General features: G+C 36.6%; 1 protein-coding gene across 2 annotated transcripts in view; it reads left to right on the top strand.

The window, feature by feature from the left end:
• IREB2 (iron responsive element binding protein 2) overlaps nt 1-20,069 on the top strand; it is a 52,466-nt gene that overhangs the window by 11,515 nt on the left and 20,882 nt on the right. For both annotated transcript variants that reach the window (XM_082647683.1, XM_082647684.1), the window contains 6 exons: nt 7,708-7,873; nt 9,271-9,408; nt 10,295-10,513; nt 16,259-16,328; nt 16,823-17,006; nt 18,067-18,206. In XM_082647683.1, the coding sequence (XP_082503809.1) occupies nt 7,708-7,873; nt 9,271-9,408; nt 10,295-10,513; nt 16,259-16,328; nt 16,823-17,006; nt 18,067-18,206 (917 nt within the window). The remainder of the gene's footprint in view (nt 1-7,707; nt 7,874-9,270; nt 9,409-10,294; nt 10,514-16,258; nt 16,329-16,822; nt 17,007-18,066; nt 18,207-20,069) is intronic.

The raw sequence follows: 20,069 nt of genomic DNA, 5'->3' as shown, positions 1-20,069 counted from the left end.
GTGTGTACACGTGTGTGTGTGTGTGTGTGTGAAACTGGGGCTAAAGACTTCAAATGCTGCTGGGAAGAATCCAATTGAAGGATAGATTACAGAAAAAGGAGAGATAATTGATGACTCATGGGTCCTAAAATGTATCACTGGGAATTGGATGCGGAACTCCTATAAAAGTTGGCATTTAGTAGGACGAGGTCCACACCTGCCTTCTTAACTGGGAAAAGGATAAATCAAGAGGTATCTAGGCTTGTGTGTAAAGTAGGAGGAAGTGAAGATAGGAACTATTAGTTTTTATTTATCTAGGATGTAGGAAGTGGGGCTAGATCCTGTAGGAGGCAAATAGAGATTTGATTTTAAGGAGAGTAGTTGAAGGTATGAATGAATTATTGTGGAGTGTGGGAAAACAAGCAGATCAGAGAAACAAAGTAGAATTTCTGGGTGAATGGTGAGGACCCAAATGAGGTTGTAATTGTGTATTTATATTGGTACCAGTTTCTCTGGTTGATGTTTTAGGGATTTGTTTTTTCCTTCCTCCTCCTTTACACATCACCACCAGTAAAACCACAGTGAACTACTTCACAACCACTAGAATGGGTATTATATAAAAAACAGACAATAACAAATGTTGGGAAGGATATGGAGAAATGAGGTCACTTCATACACTGCTGGTGGGAATGTAAAGTGATGTGGCCACTTTGGAAAATAGTTTGACAGTTTCTTAAAGCATTAAACATAAATTTAACATATGACCCAGCAATTCCATTCTTAGGAATCTACCCAAGAGAAATAGAAACGTTCTCTACACCAAGATTGGCAAATGAATCATCTCAGCAGCATTATTCATAATAGCTGAAAATTGGAAACGACCTAGATGTCCTTCATTGGGTGAATGGATAGACAAAATTTGGTATAGCCATACAATGGAATACTCTTAAGCAATAAAAAGAAATTAACTACAGATACATGCTACAACATGGACAGACCTCAAAAGTATGCTCAGTGAAATAAGCCAGACATAAGAGACCTTATTGGATGATTCCATTTGTATGAAATATACAGAAAAGACAAAGCTATAGAGACAGAGTAGATCAGTAGTTTCCAGGTGTGGGCAAGGAGAGGACAGGGATTAACAGCAAATGGGCATGAGGAATCTAATTAAGTGATGAAATATTCTAAAACTGATTTATGGTGCTGATTGTACAACTTGGTAAATTTGCTTAAAAAATCTTTGAATTGTATCCTTGGAAAGGGTGAATTATGTGTAAAATATGCCTCAATGAAGTTCTTTTTAAAAAGAAAGAACAGTTCCTCGTAAGTGGGAAAGTGATGTGGGGTTCACCAACTGAAAGGACAAAACAGGTTGGTGTTTTGATGAACAGATAGGATAAAAGAAAAAAGGGGAAAAAGTGTACAGTTTGGGGAAACAAGATTTGACCACATAGAACCTGAACTGCTTATGTGAGGGGAGGTACAGACAAGCAGGTGCTGATGGATAAGGGAGAAAGTAAGTCCTCATGGTGTTGAAGAAAAGGTGTGAGAATGGGGATCAGAGAGGTTTGGAGAAGGAACTTTTACGATGGTGTAATTGGAGCATGAGATAGTGTGTGGTGGGGGGCCATAGGGAGAATAGGGAGAATAGGGAAGAAGAAAGAGGTTAAGGGCCTTGGTGAACTTTGTGCCTGATCCAGAGTAGGGATATGGAATTAATATTGCTAAAAACAAACTAGAGCACCTGTGTCCATTTTTCCACACCTGCCAGCTTAGTCTCTACTGGTAGGGCTCTGAAGTATCTACCTATAGATTTACTTTAAGGATTAAATGAGATAATGTAGGTAAAACACATTGATATTTTCTCCTTAGTAGATCCTAAGTAAATAACTGTAGATGTTACTGTTTTAAAAGTTGAGGAAGAGAATTGTATTAGTTTTCCCTTACTATGTAATACATTAAACCAAAAGCTTTATGGTTAAAGCATTAGTAAACATTTATTATCTCACAGTTTCTGTGGGTCAGGAATTCAAAAATGGCTTAGTTGAATAGTGCTGGCTCAAGATCTCTCCTGAGGTTACAGCAGGGGTTAGTTGGGGCTGCAGTCATCCGAAGGCCTGACTGGAGCTAGAGGATCTGCTTCTAATGCGGCCCATTCACACATGGCTGGCAAGTCAGTGCTTGCTGTTGGCACAGAGGCCTCAGGTTTGCTCCACATGAGCCTCTCATCAGTGCTGCTTGATTGTGCTTGTAACAGGCCGCCAGCTTCTCCTGGAGTGAGCAGTCTGAGAGAGGAAGGCTAATGCTGGAATACTTTTATAACCTAGCCTTAGAAGTCACACACTGTCATGGACCTAGAAATTATCATACTAAGTGAAGTAAGACAGAGAAAGACAAATACATTATGTTATCACTTATATGTGGAATCTAAAGGAATGATACAAATGAACTTTTTTACAAAACAAATAGACTCACAGACATAGAAAATAAACTTATGGTTACCATTGGGGAAAGGGCAGGGGAGAGGGATAAATTAGGAGTTTGGGATTAGCAGATATGTACTACCATATATAAAATAGATAAACAACAAGCACCTACTGTATAGCACAGGGAGCTAGATTCAATATCTTGTAATAAGAAATACATCTGTATATCTATATCTGAGTCATTTTGCTGTATACCGGAAACTCACGCAACAGTGTAAATCAACTGTACTTCAATGAAAGAAAGAGAGAGAGAGAGAGGAAGAAAGTCCCCCACTGTCATCTCTGCCATACTCTTGGTCATACAAACAACTGATCTTCAGTGTAGGTTATGTGAGAGCATGTGAATGCCAGGAGGTGAAGATTACTGGTATCATCTTGGAGGCTGGCTACCACAGAGAGAAATAAGAAATAAATTGTTTTTGTTTGGGGGAGAGGGTGTTTATTTGCATCTTCCCTTGCTGTAGGCCTCTAGTAGTTATTCTGAAATTAGACAAATCTGCAAGTTAGTGCTCCTTAGTGACAAAATGTCCAGTTAACATTTGTGATTCTTTTTTTCTTAGCACACTCTTATCTGATACTGCTTTTTAACTTAATATTAATTTTCAAATGATAGAGTTAAAAAACAGTAAGACCACTGAAATTATAAACAAAAGAGTAACCCTGCCCCAGATTTCTACTCTGCAGAGAATACTTATTTTTAATTCTTTTGGCTATTTGTTTTGGTAATGTCCTCCATATTATTAAATAGCCTTGCTTATACAGCTGTTTCTTGTTTTTTCAATTTTAGACTTTACTTTTTACTACGGAAAATGAGAATTTGGCACTTTTCTTCTCCCCTACATATATCCCATGTACCTCTTCCTAGTATAGTTATAATTTTTGGTTAAATCAATGTTCAGTGCTTATATTATGACTGTAAATATTCTCAGCCAATCCATATAGTAAATGATGATTGCATCTCGTTTCTCTTACAACTTTGTATTTTTTTCCTGGAATTAATGACTGTCTTTTTTTGTTTGCTTCGTTTTCTATGTCTTTATCAATACTTCATCTCCAAACTCTCCAAAAGAACTAAACTCCTTCTGGTATAATCAGGTAATCTATCAATTAATTTTTTTCCCTTCTCTTAGCAGCATACCATCTGGACTCCATCTTCGATTGCACTGTGGCTTACACAGTGTTGCCCTAGAAGAGTCTCTGCGCTTTCCTGTGTCAGAGACTATTTCCTAGATATCATGATTTTTTATTTTCCACTTAATTCCTTGTTTTATAGAACATATCCCAGTAGCTTCCTAAGAAAGGGTGCCTGAGAAGTAAATTTGTGAGACGTTGCCTGATTAATTGATAGTTTACCTGTTCACAGATTTCTAGGTTGGAAATTCTCTTGGAATTTTGAAGGCATTGTTACATTGCCTTCTAGTTTCTTACACTCCTCTTAAGAAATTGCAGGTTGTCCTGATTCCTAGTCTTTGTTTCTGATTGCCTTTCCCCTATGTAGACATTTAGTTTCAGCTTTCTCTATTCTGCTCAGTCCATTACCAGTCAACCAAGGACTATTTTCCAAAATTTTGTTAGTTTTGCTTCTCTCTGTTTCTTTCTTTGTTCTTGCGAGTTTATAATTTTTTTTATTTCTTTACTATTATCTTAGTGGGTTGCAGGAGAGAGTGGAGATAATTACTGGTGTTTATTTTACCATATTTTACTAGAAATCTGACAAAATGCTTTTTATAAAGATATTTAAAACAAAAAATATTCCTGAGATTGTTTTTCCAGAATAATTAACCAAAGTTAATTTTGTGTTTGCTTCTGGGATAATATTTTACTTCTCATCATTTCCAAATGTTCTGTTAAAAAAAAATGTCCCCCCTGTAATTCCTCTTGGTTTGGGGGGCTTCATTACATTTCTCATTGAGGTAAGAATGGAAACTAATATTTGTTAAGTACCTACTGTTTGTCATAGTATGTTTGTTTGAGGGTTTTACATGTACTAGGTAGATGCTGAGGTAAGATATTCTTCACATATGTTAGGTAGCTGGCATTCCCATTTTGAATGGAAAATGCATCAACTTGAGTTGCTTTCCAAAGGTCATACCTATTGTAAATAGCAAATACTGGCTTTGAATCTAGTATTTCTGATTATGTAGTCCTTTATCCTCTTTACTTACAACTTCATTAATCTTCAATTTGTGTGTGTTAAAATTTTCAAGCACAAAAGTAGGGAGAGAATAGTATAATAACCCACCACGTATTTGTCAGCTAGTTATCAACATTTTGTCAATCTTTTGTTTCAAATATTCCACCTTTTTTTAAATCTGTAAATGTACTCCAGTATACATCTCTGATGTATGAAAGGACTTCTTATAACTAACAAAATTAACAGTAACTCCTTAATATGATCTAAAACCCAGTCCAAGTTCAGATTTCTCTGGTTGTCTCAAAAATACATTTATTCAGTTGGTTTGTTCACACGGTATCCAAATAGGATCCACATGTAGCATTTGGTCTTTATGTCTCTTAAATCTCTTTTAATCTATAATATTCATCCTCTCTCCTTTTTCCATGCCATTTTTATGTTGAAGAAATCAGGTTCTTTGTTCTGTAGAATGTACTACATTCTGGATTTGATTGCTTCTTCATGGTTTTATTTTATTGTTGTACTATCCCCCATATTTCTTGTTAACTAGAAGTTAGAGCTGGATGTTTGATTAGATTCAGGTTTGTGTATGTATGTATGTATTTTTGGAAAGAATATCTCCTAGCTTATATTTCCTACTTCATCAGGAGGCAAATAATATCTGTAATGTCCTACTTTTGGTGATGCTGAGTTGGGTATAGTTTTTCTCAGCTTGATCCATCCATTATAAGTTCCCCATTCATATATCACCTCAGGATTTTAGCATCCACTTATGATCATTGTACAGATCCATTATTTCATTAGGTGCTGCACATTGGTGATTTTTCTAATTATATCACTGCCCTTCTACATTGATTAGCTGTAATTCTGCTATTACGAGGAACTTTCTCCTCTTTACTGTTTTGCCACTTGAAATCAGGAAAGACAAGATTAATGATTGATTTTCCCCCCTTTATTTGTCAGTTTTCAGAGTGACGAGTTTCTGTAGCAAAGGAGTCATTATGAACTCAGGGCTATTTATATATTTGATATATTTTAGTGTATTACAGTCATTATTCATTTTGTTGCTCAGATTGATCCATTAGTGTCCCCATTAGTCTTTGATAACTTCTTTGGTTTTTGACACAGGATGTTCCAGGCTCATTTTGTGCATATCCTTCCCCAAATACGGAACTAACCATTTCTCCAAGGAACTCTGTTTTTTTAAAAAATGGGAAATAGTATTTAGAAACAGCAACCTGAGTTGCTAGTGGTTCAGTACTATTGCATTGTCATCATTTTAGGCATTTTCACTGATCAGAGATAGGAAATACGTACATATTTTTTAGAAAGAGAAAAATCATGAGTTTGTACTGATGATACCTATTGAAGTGTAAGTTTTTTTTAAAACTTAGCTACTCTGATTTTATACTTGTACGTCAGTACTCTTAAATCTTGGTTCCCAACCATAGTAACAAAAGTACTTTTTGCTTGCTTCTCATTGTATATATGACAATTTCAAAACTACAGTATCAGTACTAATGACTGAACATAATTTGTTTTCTTTGTGGATCTTTTTGCCCTTAATATATATCCTGGTAGGGAGATACAACCAAAATACTATATGGTGCATACATATATATATATATATATATATATATATATATATATATATATATATAAAGTTTTTTATTTTATCCTTTCATTGTTCTTTCTGGGGGGGAGTATATATTATTATATATTTAGTATATTTAAAATTATAGTTTTTAGTTTTATATTTAATATATAATAATACATATTTTGTTTTACTCCCTTTCTTACTGTAAAGGTATATACTATAAACATTGTTTTGCATTGCTTTTTCTCTTAATGGTACAGTCTGGAGATGACTTTTTTATTTATTTATTATATTTTTTGGCTGCATTGGGTCTTCGTTACTGGGTGCGGGCTTTCTCTAGTTGCGGCAAGCGGGGGCTACTCTTGGTTGCAGTGCGCAGGCTTCTCTTGTTGCGGAGCACAGGCTCTAGATGCGCAGGCTTCAGCAGTTGTGGCACATGAACTTAGTTGCTCCGCAGCATGTGGGATCTTCCCGGACCAGGGCTCGAACCCGTGTCCCCTGTGTTGGCAGGCAGGTTCTTAACCACTGCGCCACCAGGGAAGCCCTGGAGGTCACTTCTTATCAGCATGCAGAGATCATCATTCCTTTAAACAGCTGCATAGTAATCTATTATGTGGGTTACCATGACTTAGCTAATTTCATACTGATTTCGTCTTCCATTTAAGTCCTAAGGAAATACTTCTTTGTGGCAAAATCCAGTGTGAGAATTTAATAGGATCAAAAAATTTTTAAATATTGAAATCTATTTCTTTCCTTAAACTTGAAATCAAGAGTTAATGACAATTTTCATGAAATGAATTTTATTCACCTAAGCACCCTGGTTTATTTTTAAACCTTAACTATTTTTGATGGAAATCCTTTAAATTTATTACAAACTTTTACGCAGTTTAAACATTTTTTGCCATAATTGGGATGTTTTCATTATTGTATTTAATTCTAATTATCTGTGCTTTTCAGTTTTTCTGTGTTTTCCCTGAATGTTAAGTACTTGTCAGTCTCATATGCCCAAGTCAGCTGTCAGTCTCATATGCCCAAGTCAGCTGTTGTGTGAAGTTTTTTTAAATTAATTAGTTAATTAATTTTTCATTTATTCTATTAAAGTTTAGGTGAAGGTTTTATCTCTGCTTTTTCAGGGCCTCAGCTTACATACAGGAAGGTCAAATTTATAGAAAGCCTGGTATTAACAAGAATGGTGTTTCACTCCCTGTTTACTAGACTAAAAATTTTTTTTATATTGAAATATAGTTAATTTACAATATTTTGTTTCAGGTGTACACGAAGTGATTCAGTTATATATATATTTTTCAGATTATATTCCATTATAGGTTATTGCAAGATATTGAATATAATTCCCTGTGCTATACAGCAAATCCTTGTTGCTTATTGACTAAAATTTTTTTAATTGAGAAAACAAAGCATCTGTGTCTTTATCATTTTGCTATTGTAATTTTTACAATATGTAGTTATGATTATTCGCTTATTAATAGTAATATTTTCTCTTGAATCAGATGTTCTGCCTTACTCAATACGGGTCCTGTTGGAAGCTGCTGTGCGAAATTGTGATGGCTTTTTAATGAAAAGGGAAGATGTTATGAACATTTTAGACTGGAAAACCAAACAAAGCAATGTTGAAGTGCCCTTTTTCCCTGCCCGTGTTCTTCTTCAAGATTTTACGTGAGTGATTGGTTTATTTTTCATGATGAATTTTCAGTGTTCGCTTTTTAAAATTCAGACTCCCTGATGGCTCTCTTGTTTTTTAATTGTGAAAATTAGTTTATAAATTTAAAAAGTTGCTTTTTCTAAACTGAAGCTATTTCTTAAAAATTAGGCACTTTTTTTTGTACCATTTATTTAAAAACTACTTTTATCTAACTGCCTACTTGTCATCTCCACATAGCCAATAGGCTTCTCAATCTTAACATATCCAAAACTTCATTGCTCAGCCCCCCTCATGTATTCTTTCCAAGTTTTTTTCTGTCATATTGAATGGCGCTATAGTCTCCTGTTTGTTTAGAGCAAAAATCTATTAGTTAACCCTGGTTTCTGTCCTTCGTACATAATCCAGTCTATCAGCAGGTTCTGTCAACTCTACCTTTGAAATATACGTATCCTGAATCCAAATACTTCTTACCATCTCCACCACAGTCATCCTGATTATAACTATAATAATCTGTTAACTGGTATCCCTGCTTTCATACTTGGAATGTATAGTCTTGTCTTTTCACAGTAGGTGAAGTGACTTGGTTAAAAGATGTTAATCAAGGTCATATCATTCCCCTATTCTCCAATTGGCTTCCATTATACTTACAATAAAGTCTTTACCATAGCTTGAAAGATTCTGCCTAATCTGTGTGTCCAGGGATTACTTATTGGAAGAATTAACCTTTAGCTGAGTTTTGAAGGAGGTGTAGGAGTTAGCTAGACAAATAAGAACATCCCCTTCACCCACCCACCTAAATCTGGTTTGTAAGCTACTGCTCTGTGTACCCTGTATATGCTGCTACTGTAGTACTTATGATACTATTCTATAATTGCTACTTTATCTTCCCTACAAATTCCTTGAGAACAGTTACTCTCCCTTATTTGGTCTTATACCATTGGTGTCTAGCACATTGAAGGCATTTGGTAAATGCTTCTTATATAGTTGGCTGGAGATATATATGTAGGTATAGATATAGATCCATCTATATCTATATCCATATATTTAGTGGATAACTTTGGAGACAAGAAGGCACTGGGAGTGAAGGGGCTGGAGCTGGGGAAAAGGGAGGGCTATCTTAAAATATAAGGCAAGAGAAAGAATTCCATAGGCAGTTCCCTTGAAGTTCTCTTATGCCTCTAAAAATCATCTGTTGTATTTTTGGCACATTTACCTTTGAGCCCTCAAATTCTCAGATAATATTTAATATTAATTCTCATTAAACCAGGATACATCTAACTTTGGATAACCCGTACATTATCAAACATGAATGCAACTTAAAAAGGGATACTTTTTAAATTTAAAAATGCATATTGATCATTTGAGCAAATGTAAAAGAAGAATTAGAAGTTGATCATTCTTTATTTTTTAGTGGAATACCGGCAATGGTGGATTTTGCTGCTATGAGGGAGGCAGTGAAAACTCTTGGAGGTGACCCTAAGAAAGTCCATCCTGCCTGTCCGACAGATCTCACGGTTGATCATTCTTTACAAATTGACTTCAACAAATGGTACTTTAATACACATATTTATAAAGACAGCCACGCACGTTGACTGGCAGCCAGTCCACTGGGAGTGTGTGGTATAGAAGAAAGGGAATAGAGATAATTTGTGCCAGAGTAGAGTTTGCTACAGTTAGTATTGACTAATATACAAAAAAAAACTGATGAAAACTTTATGTATTGGTGAATTTTCTTTTTAACTGAGTCTAAATTTAAACTGATTTTCATGTTTGTATATTTCTGCTGCCATTTTTTATAGATATGTGTAAGCCTAGAACCTGCTTTTTGGAGTGAATATCTTAATTAAGCCTTCATTTCCTTTTTGTTTTTAAACTTCCAGAGAGAATTTAAAGATGTGAGCCTTTAATGTCTAAATTGGTGATTGAAAACACTGAGCTTACTACAGCTGTATTTTCCTTCCACTGAAATAAATTTCTTATATTTAAAAGGTCATTTTGACCACAGTCAAACTAGAGAAGACATGATTCTATTTTCATGTACCAGCTTTCTTTTTACATTCCCTGGAGTAATGGAAAAGGCTACAATTTATTAAAACCTGTGAGAGCCTTTGCCCTCTAGATTAAACGATGGCTCTGAACTTCTTTTAAGTTGTTAGATGGGGAAAAAAATCGATTTTGCTACTTGCCAAAAGTTACTATATGCAAATGATTTTAGTGGCACAATTTTTTTTTAATCTCCATAAATTTAAATAAATCAACTTTTTTTTTTTTTGGTAATCTGAGATTTGCTTTTGAAACCTGAAATAAATGATATATTAACCTTTGAATAACATTCAGTTGTTACTTCCAGATAGCATTGCTGTTGTGTGCTTTTTGAAGAGCTAAATTTCTGTAACTTTTAAATGGTTTTATTTTGTTTCCTTTTGGAACGATAGTGCAATACAGAATGCTCCAAATCCTGGAGGTGGTGACTTACAGAAAGCAGGAAAGCTTTCTCCACTTAGAGTGCAGCCTAAGAAGCTTCCCTGCAGAGGCCAGACTACCTGCCGAGGATCGTGTGATTCTGGAGAACTAGGCCGAAACTCAGGAAGATTTTCTTCGCAGATCGAAAATACACCCATTCTATGTCCTTTTCATTTGCAACCAGTGCCTGAGTATGAGATGTTTTTAAAAATATTTATTAGTACCAGATTATTTTTCAGTTAAGGAAATCATGTTTATTCTCCTTCCCCTCCTGATTCCTATTACATTGCCTTCATACTTACTGTGCTTCCTATTGTACTGAAAGAAGCAAAGTTAATGAAAATGGTAGTCTCTAAATACCATGATTTATTTCTGTTCCTTTGAAGAAAACTTTTCTTAAGAATTTTCTATAAATATATTTAATTTTTGTAACTAATGTAGACAGAAAATTATCTTGAACTGTAAATTTTTTATTTTAGTGAATTTATACCATTCACATGCTCATTATTCATTCAGATTTCTTTTATGAAATCTATCTATATTTTTAGCTTTATTTTCCTATTAGATTTCTTATTCTTTCTTATTGCATTGAGACCTCTATGTTAAGAATATTATCATTATCATATGTTATAAACTTAATGAGCCCTTTTAGATAAGCAATTGCCTATATAGTACCATGGAAAGTAGTAAACCTGCCTGGAAAAGAATCCCATTCTTAAGAGTTGGTTAAATTTCCTAATAGGTAATTTTTCAAAATAAAAAAAAGAGTTCTATAATTTGAATTTTTATATGCTATGAAGTTTCCAAAGTCTTAGTCTTATTTTAAGAGAGTTATGTTGTTTATCCCATTGTTTACTAGACTGTCAAATTTTTTAAAGACGAGTTAAAAATGACTTACACTTTTTCAAATTGAAAAAAATTTAACACATTTAAGATTTAGGCTAGCTAAGAGTAATATCAACACATATTTCATCGTAAGTATCAAATAATATATTAGTTCATTTGTCCCTAAATTGGATCTTTCAAATTCTGGGTAGTTCTAAATTTTGTGCTCAATGTAGCTGTAAAGCCTCAGGTTATAAGTGAACTCAGGTGCTCTTCCTTTCTAAGAATTCAATATAATGTGTGGGTCCTTTGCCATCAAATCATGGCAGTTTTACATTTATGTAAGTACTCCTTATTCCGTACCTGGCTGTCCTGATGGTTAGGGACATGTTGAATTTTGAGATTAATTTCTCTTCTTTTTTTTTTTTTTATTAGTAAAATTTATTTAATTAACCAAGGAAGTACAAAACTAACTGCTTAGAGAAACGAATTCAATTCTCCTGTCCTTTCTTTGCTGAGAACAAAGTATGTAATTCATCACACATGGAGCCCTTTTATTTCTGTTCATGAACATTCGTAAGATTTTAGACAGAGCACAGTCAGGCATGGAAGTGTCTTAGAAAAGCCCTTACTTTCTTTTTTTTTTTTTTTTTTTTCTCTCAGACACTTTATATTTTTATTTTTTTTTTTTAAAATTAGGTATGTTTTTATGATAATGAACAATGCAGTAAACTATAACTCAAGAATATGGGAGAGCTCAAAGAGAAATTCTTAGAGTATAATTATGAATAAAGCTAAAGAGCAGGAAGAATAAGTATGTATATGATGAAATCAGAATGGATATTAAAAGAACTCTGATAGTCAACTTCCAAACAAGATTACAAATGATTGGGAGATGGAAACATTTTCAACAAATACAAAGGTCTATAAGAGAAGGTTAATAAGGCTAAAGAAAATAATAAAATGTAGGTTGTGAAAATTTTTGCACTCAGTATTTTAAATTTATGTCCAAAGTAAAAGAGCAAGAAATCTCATTACTGGGAGAGGATGGCATATTTTTAATGAATGCCAAAGAGTACCAAATCCTACTTGGCTTTCATCTACTTCAACAAGAAGAATGATCTTCAGATTTTTATTGTAGGTCTTTTCCTTCTTTTGTGTTTCTTGCCTAGAGAAGTTCCTTTAGCAGTTGTTGTAGAGCTGGTTTGGTGGTGCTGAACTCTCTCAGCTTTTGCTTGTCTCTAAAGGTTTTAATTTCTCCATCAAATCTGAATGAGATCCTTGCTGGGTAGAGTAATCTTGGTTGCAGGTTTTTCTCCTTCAACACTTTCAATATGTCCTGCCACTCCCTTCTGGCTTGCAGAGTTTCTGCTGAAAGATCAGCTGTTAACCTTATGGGGATTCCCTTGTGTGTTATTTGTTGTTTTTCCCTTGCTGCTTTTAATATGTTTTCTTTGTATTTAATTTTTGACAGTTTGATTAATATGTGTCTTGGCGTATTTCTCCTTGGATTTATCCTGTATGGGACTCTCTGTGCTTCCTGGACTTGATTAACTATTTCCTTTCCCATATTAGGGAAGTTTTCAACTATAATCTCTTCAAATATTTTCTCAGTCCCTTTCTTTTTCTCTTCTTCTTCTGGAACCCCTATAATTCGAATGTTGGTACGTTTAATGTTGTCCCAGAGGTCTCTGAGACTGTCCTCAGTTCTTTTCATTCTTTTTTCTTTATTCTGCTCTGCAGTAGTTATTTCCACTATTTTATCTTCCAGGTCACTTATCCGTTCTTCTGCCTCAGTTATTCTGCTATTGATCCCATCTAGAGTACTTTTAATTTCATTTATTGTGTTGTTCATCATTGCTTGTTTCATCTTTAGTTCTTCTAGGTCCTTGTTAACTGATTCTTGCATTTTGTCCATTCTATTGTCCATTCTATCTCCAAGATTTCGGATCAACCTTACTATCATTATTTTGAATTCTTTTTCAGGTAGACTGCCTATTTCCTCTTCATTTGTTAGGTCTGATGGGTTTTTATCTTGCTCCTTCATCTGCTGTGTGTTTTTCTGTCTTTTCATTTTGCTTATCTTACTGTGTTTGGGGTCTCCTTTTTTGCAGGCTGAAGGTTCGTAGTTCCTGTTGTTTTTTGTGTCTATCCCCAGTGGCTAAGGTTGGTTCAGTGGGTTGTGTAGGCTTCCTGGTGGAGGGTACTAGTGCCTGTGTTCTGGTGGATGAGGCTAGATCTTGTCTTTCCGGTGTGCAGGTCCACGTCTGGTGGTGTGTTTTGGGGTGTCTGTAGACTTATTATGATTTTGGGCCGCCTCTCTGCTAATGGGTGGGGTTGTGTTCCTGTCTTGCTAGTTGTTTGGCATAGGATGTCCAGCACTGTAGCTTGCTGGTCGTTGAGTGAAGCTGGGTGCTGGCGTTGAGATGGAGATCTCTCGGAAATTTTTGCTGTTTGATATTATGTGCAGCTGGGAGGTCTCTTGTGGATCAGTGTCCTGAAGTTGGCTCTCCCACCTCAGAGGCACAGCACTGACTCCTGGCTGCAGCCCCAAGAGCCTTTCATCCACAGGGCTCCTTAATTTGGGATGATTGGTTGTCTATTCAGGTATTCCACAGATGCAGGGTATATCAAGTTGATTGTGGAGCTTTAATCCGCTGCTTCTGAGGCTGCTGGGAGAGATTTCCCTTTCTCTTCTTTGTTCTCACAGCTCCCAGCGGCTCAGCTTTGGATTTAGCCCCGCCTGTGCGTGTAGGTCGCTGGAGGGCGTCTGTTCTTTGCTCAGACAGGACGGGGTTAAAGGAGCCGCTGATTCGGAGGCTCTGGCTCACTCAGGCCCGGGGGTAGGGAGGGGCACGGAGTGTGGGGCGGGCCTGCGGCGGCAGAGGCCGGCGAGACGTTGCAGCCTGAGGCGCGCCTGTGCGTTCTCCCGGGGGAGTTGTCCCTGGATCCTTGGACCCCGGCAGTGGCGGGCTGCACAGGCTCCCCGGAAGGGCGCGTGGCCAGTGACCTGTGTTCGCACACAGGCCTCCCGGTGGCGGCAGCAGCGGCCCTAGCCGCTCTGGGCGGCCCTAGCCACGTCCGTCTCTGGGCTCCGCACCCCTAGCCGCGGCCCGCGCCCGTCCCTGGAGCTCTCTCAAGCAGCGTTTTTAATCCCCTCTCCTCGTGCACCAGGAAACAAAGAGGGACGTAAAAGTCTCTTGCCTCTTCGGCAGTTCCAGACTTCTCCCCGGACTCTCTCCCGGCCAGCCGCGGTGCACCAACGCCCCGCAGGCTGTGTTCACGCCGCCAACCTCAGTCCTCTCCCGGCGCTCCGACAAAAGCCGGAGCCTCAGCTCCCAGTCCCGCCCGCCCCGGCGGGCGAGCAGACAAGCCTCTCGGCTGGCAAGTTCCGGTCGGCCCGATCCTCTGCGCTGGAATCTGTCCGCTTTGCCCTCCGCACCCCTGTTGCTGTGCTCTCCTCCGCGGCTCCCAAGCTCCCCCACTCCGCCTCCCGAAGTCTCCACCCGCGAAGGGGCTTCCTAGTGTGTGGACACTTTTCCTCCTTCACAGCGCTCTCCCGCTGGTGCAGGACGTGTCCCTATCCTTTTGTCTCTGTTTAGTTTTTTCTTTTGCCCTACCCAGGTACGTGGGGGGTTTGGTACGTGGGGGGTTTCTTGCCTTTTGGGAGGTCTGAGGTCTTCTGCCAGCGTTCAGTAGATGCTCTGTAGGAGTTGTTCCACGCGTAGATGTATTTCTGGTGTATCTGTGGGGAGGAACGTGATCTCCGCGTCTTACTCTTCCGCCATCTTCCCGGAGAAAAAGCCTCTCTTCTTCTTTAGAAATTAATTTCCTGAAAAGGAAGATTTATTGATTCAAAAAATCATTGATTTTCTTGGGTATCTTTTTATAACTGGTATGAAGTGCTAAGATGGTATGTTTTTATTTCTAAAAATCCAATCTGGTGTAACATTTCCCCTCAATTTTGACTCTAAATTACAAAGTATTAAGATCAGATACGTTATAGTCCCTGGTTGTATGAAAATAGTAACTCTTTCATGTGCTTTAATGCATCAGTGAAGTATTAATTATAGACTCAAACGAGAAATTGAGGGATAGAGAATTGAGAGCATACATTTGGCACTTGAAATCACTGCCTGATTTGAAGTCAGGTTATGAGCTAATAAATGTTTGTGTGGTACTTTGTAGCTATATATACTATGAAAAGGTAAGATAATTGGAGTGGCTCTAGAAAGCTATGTTCCCTGAGGTCCTAAGAAAAATCTTATTAAGATGTGCTATGGCTTCAAATGATCAATCAGCAATGAATTATTAATCTTTGTTTTTTTAAAAAAGTTGACAAACAACTATAATTATCTGGACCCTGGAGGACATGTATAATTTAAGTTATATTGATATTCTAGTCAACACTTAAATCACCAGCTGGCAAGTGAAAATAAACAACTTAAAGCTGTTAGAAATAATTTTTTTTAAATATCCATTAGATAAAAATAGCTTCCTAAAAATGGCACTATGTTTACTGCTTGGCAGTGAATTGTTTTTATCTCTTAGTTTACATAATTCGTGTAAAATAGGTTTATAATCCATTTAAAGTAAAATGCTACTTTATATAAAATAGAACCTTCCATTTTGGGTGAGATGAATTTAAAATTTTTACCAAAAGCTCTTTTTAAACTATAAAGTGATGCTGAGTTGTTTGTCATTGCTACATTGTGATAATCAACAAGTATCTCCTAGTTTAACTGGTACTAGAGTTAAGTGGGTGGAGATGTACATGCTTATTTTTCACTAAGCTACAACCCTTCTTTTTCCTTGTAGTGGAAAATCCAACAAAGGTTACCATGCTACTTTTAATATTTTAGCCAAATCTCACAGTGTTACATGTTAAGTACAGTTTGGGACACTGGTGTGGACCATGGCTTAAATAATAAGTCCTTGCAGTAGCTTTCTAGTGTTACTTAAAGCAGAGCTTCCTTGTTGAAAAGAAAATAACTGATTCTGAGAAGTCTAGTAAACTGCTATTCCCAGAATTTTTAAAATATGTAGACTTAGAAACAAGGCAAGTCTTTTCTGTAATACGTATATTTAATGCCAGTTCTTCTTCTTTTTAGACCTGAAACAGTATTAAAAAATCAAGAAGTAGAATTTGGCAGAAATCGAGAGAGGCTTCAATTTTTCAAGGTATAAATGACTGGGGGGAAATTTTTTAATAGGAGTTTATGAAATATTGAAAGGTTTGATTTTTATATCTTTAGAAGTTTTTAAACACTAGCAGTAGAACCCTTTTTTACTTTTTTTCCTTCAAATAAAATCTTAATCAGAAACGCTAGTGTATAACAAAATATTAAAAACAGTGGCTCTAATTCAAGTGAGCTTGGAGGGTCTTCTACTTGGGCCTACCCCTTTTCCCATCCCTGAGAATCCTTGGAATGTAGTTGAAAGCTACTGTTTATCTGGACTATTGGAACATTTTTCTTTGACTTAATTTTGTTTTAATAATCTGCAAAATGAATATATTTAGGTTTAGTATCTGTGTATTTGTTTTTATGTACTGTAAACTTTGACCATGATGAACATTGGTAAAATATTTTTAGTGTCAGTATTTATATGTTGATTATGAGGCAAATTCAGATATATGCTAACAGTTGGATTTCTTAAATTTAAATAAAATACAGTGGAGTTCAAGAGTTTTTAAGAATGTGGCTGTAATCCCTCCTGGAACTGGAATGGCTCATCAAGTAAACTTAGAGTATTTGTCGAGAGTGGTTTTTGAAGAAAAGGACCTCCTCTTTCCGGACAGTGTCATTGGCACAGATTCTCATATAACCATGGTGAATGGTTTGGGGATTCTGGGGTGGGGTAAGTAAATGACTATATTTAATTCTTTGGGGGAGAGGATGTCAGGAAATTTATAAAAGAACATAAATAGCAGGGTCTTTATAGCCTCTTTGAGGCTGTTTTTTCACGTATAACAGCAGGAACAAAAGTAAATCTTAATTCAAGTGTTTGTGGACAGTGTGGTATAAGAGAGAATTTATGAAAAGAAATGTGGACTGTGCCCAGCACAGCACTACCATTTGTGGAGTGCTTAGTGATGATGATGATGATGATGATGTCTGTGAAGGTGATGTGCTTATTCCCTTATTTAAAGTCCTTCAGTGGCTTCTCCTAGCATTCTTTGTAAATCCAAATTTCTTCACGTTTTTTTTGTGTGTGTGTGTGGTACACAGGCCTCTCACTGTCGTGGCCTCTCCTGTTGCGGAGCACAGGCTCCGGACGCACAGGCTCGGCGGCCATGGCTCACGGGCCCAGCCGCTCCGCGGCATGTGAGATCCTCATGCCGCGGACCGGGGCGCAAACCCATGTCTCCTGCATCAGCAGGCGGACTCTCAACCGCTGCACCACCAGGGAAGCCCCCTCTTCATGTTTTTTATAGGGCCCATCACAACCTGTTGCCTCTTTAGCCATTTACCCAAACACATCTTTTATTTACCTGAGTGGGCTGTGCTATTGCACCTCACGGCTTGCATCAGCTATTCCCTCTGGCAGAGTGCATGTACTCTTTTATAGGGTGCTATAATTGTTGGCTTTTTGTCTTTATCATTAGACTGAGCTTCTTGAGGTTGACAGGGGCTGGGTTCTATTCATACTGTATCTTGAGCATAGCATAGTATCTAGCATAATAGATACTAAATGTTTTCTGAATTTAAGATAAAGGTAAAAATCAGTTTTTTCCAACCATATGAGTGGAGTCATTCTTTTGAGAAGACTTGAGTTCCATATCTACAGTAATAGCATTATAGTAATTCTGCAAGGTACTGTGTAAGACAAGCTCGTGAAACACCTAGAGATTTAGATGTTACAAAGATAAATTATCTTTAAATGCGCTATACTCATATACCTGTCTTTATTACATTAGGGGTTGGAGGTATTGAAACAGAAGCAGTTATGCTTGGTCTGCCAGCTTCTCTTACTTTACCAGAGGTGGTTGGATGTGAATTAACTGGCTCATCGAATCCTTTTGTTACATCCATAGATGTTGTTCTTGGCATTACAAAGGTAAGTTAAAATTTTGCTAGCTGTATAACTTAGTGGACATGATTTTTTTTGTAAGTAGAAGAGCAGGGATTTGGGTTCATCAACTCATCCTCAGCACTGTGATGTTATTAGCTGTGTCATCATAGTTATCATCATAGTAATAATAGCAAAATTTAACCCTTTATACTAGTAAGTACAAAACAATTTGTTGTGTCATTGTTCTCTTGACATGTTAACTCATTTATTCCTCATTACAAGCCTGTGAGATTGTTACTATTGCCATCCTTATTTTAATTCTGTGAAAACTGAGACACAGTAAGGTTTAATGACTTAACCAGAGGGTCATAGGGCTGAATGGTCAGTGTAGAACAAGGTTTCCCACCCGGCAGTCAGGTTCTTAAGTCCATGCTCTTAACCATTATGCCTTATTGCCTCTGTGAATGTTTGTTGCCTTCGTGAATTTAAAAAAAAAAAAAAAAAAGTCGTATTTAGGAAATGTCTAATTGCATCTCCTTTAATTTGACAAATTTGAATCATTTGTCCCCTGAAAACTATTACTGTATTAGTACTTTAAAAAATATAGGCTGTAAAAATGTGGTAGTGTCAGATTTTTCTATTGGCTATTTTAACAGTTAAAAAAAAAGTCACTCTGCTGTACACCTGAAACTAACACAACATTGTAAATCCACTATACTTCAATTAAAAATAAAAAGAAATGATAAAAGTATTATATAGAAATTTTTTCTCTGAATTTTTAAAATATTGGCTGCATGCGTTTAATATATGTACTGTAGGGTTTCCTAAAGACAATAATTTGTAACTCTCCATCCTAAATTTCTCGTTTTCACTAACTTTATTGTAATGATTAAGTCCCATTTTGTTCAATGAATGAACCTGGGAAATGTTCCACAAATAATTCCAATTTGGATCCCAGTATCTCAGCATTTTCTGTTAGGTTACTGGTCTGAAGGCTTTCAGAATACTCAGCAGGGAAAGTAAATGGTGTTACCTCCCTCTCACCATTTAGTATTGATCCCTCTTCCCTAATTAGAAAAAAATTGACATCTTGCAGAAATGATTGATTCAGTGTGTGGTACCAAAAGATCAAGAAGTTAAATTAGAGAATTGAAGGATTATTCCTACAGGAAAAGGGATATCCCATTATAATTTTAGAAAAATCAATTCTTTTCCTTCACACATCCTGAAAATTAATGGTGCTTTTTAGATTCCTCCAGCTATATTTTTTCTTAACAATGTTCTACGTGTACTTTTGACATTTTGGCTTATTGATGCAAAAATTAAACTTATTATGTAGATGTACCTTTTTGATTATTTTGTCCCATATTTGAGGTCCTGTTCTATTCATGATCTTTGTAGGATTAATCATATATTGTTTTTCAAAATGTATATTGTGGTACCTCATTAATTTGGGGAAAGCAGCATTTGGCTTGCTATATCTAATCTATATGGCTCTTATCCTCAAAAATAAAACAGTGAAAATTAGGAAACATCTTTCTTTTAGGGTTGAGTTTCTGCATCTATAAAACGTTTGGATTAAGTGATCCTTAGCACTTATAAAATGTTAGAGCTTAATGTTATTCATAGGTTGAATGTTGTTTCATACATCGTCACTGTGCTGAGCAGTCCCTCTATACCATTCTGACACCATTTTACAATTGAGAGGAGGTGGGTAGCTGTTTTGGTTACTTAAAAATGAGTAATAAGAAAAATGATTTTAGAAGGAATTAAATTTGAGGCCATATGTTAAATCCTATCAATGAAATTTACCTAGGGGGGCTTCCCGGGTGGTCCAGTGGTTAAGGCTTCGCCTTCTAGTGCAGGGGGTGCGGGTTCGATCCCTGGTCAGGGAGCTAAGATCCCACA

The sequence above is a fragment of the Grampus griseus genome, assembly GCF_964374135.1.
Source record: "Grampus griseus genome assembly, chromosome: 2".
Lineage (NCBI taxonomy): Eukaryota > Metazoa > Chordata > Mammalia > Artiodactyla > Delphinidae > Grampus > Grampus griseus.
This window is presented reverse-complemented; position numbering and strand designations above follow the sequence as displayed.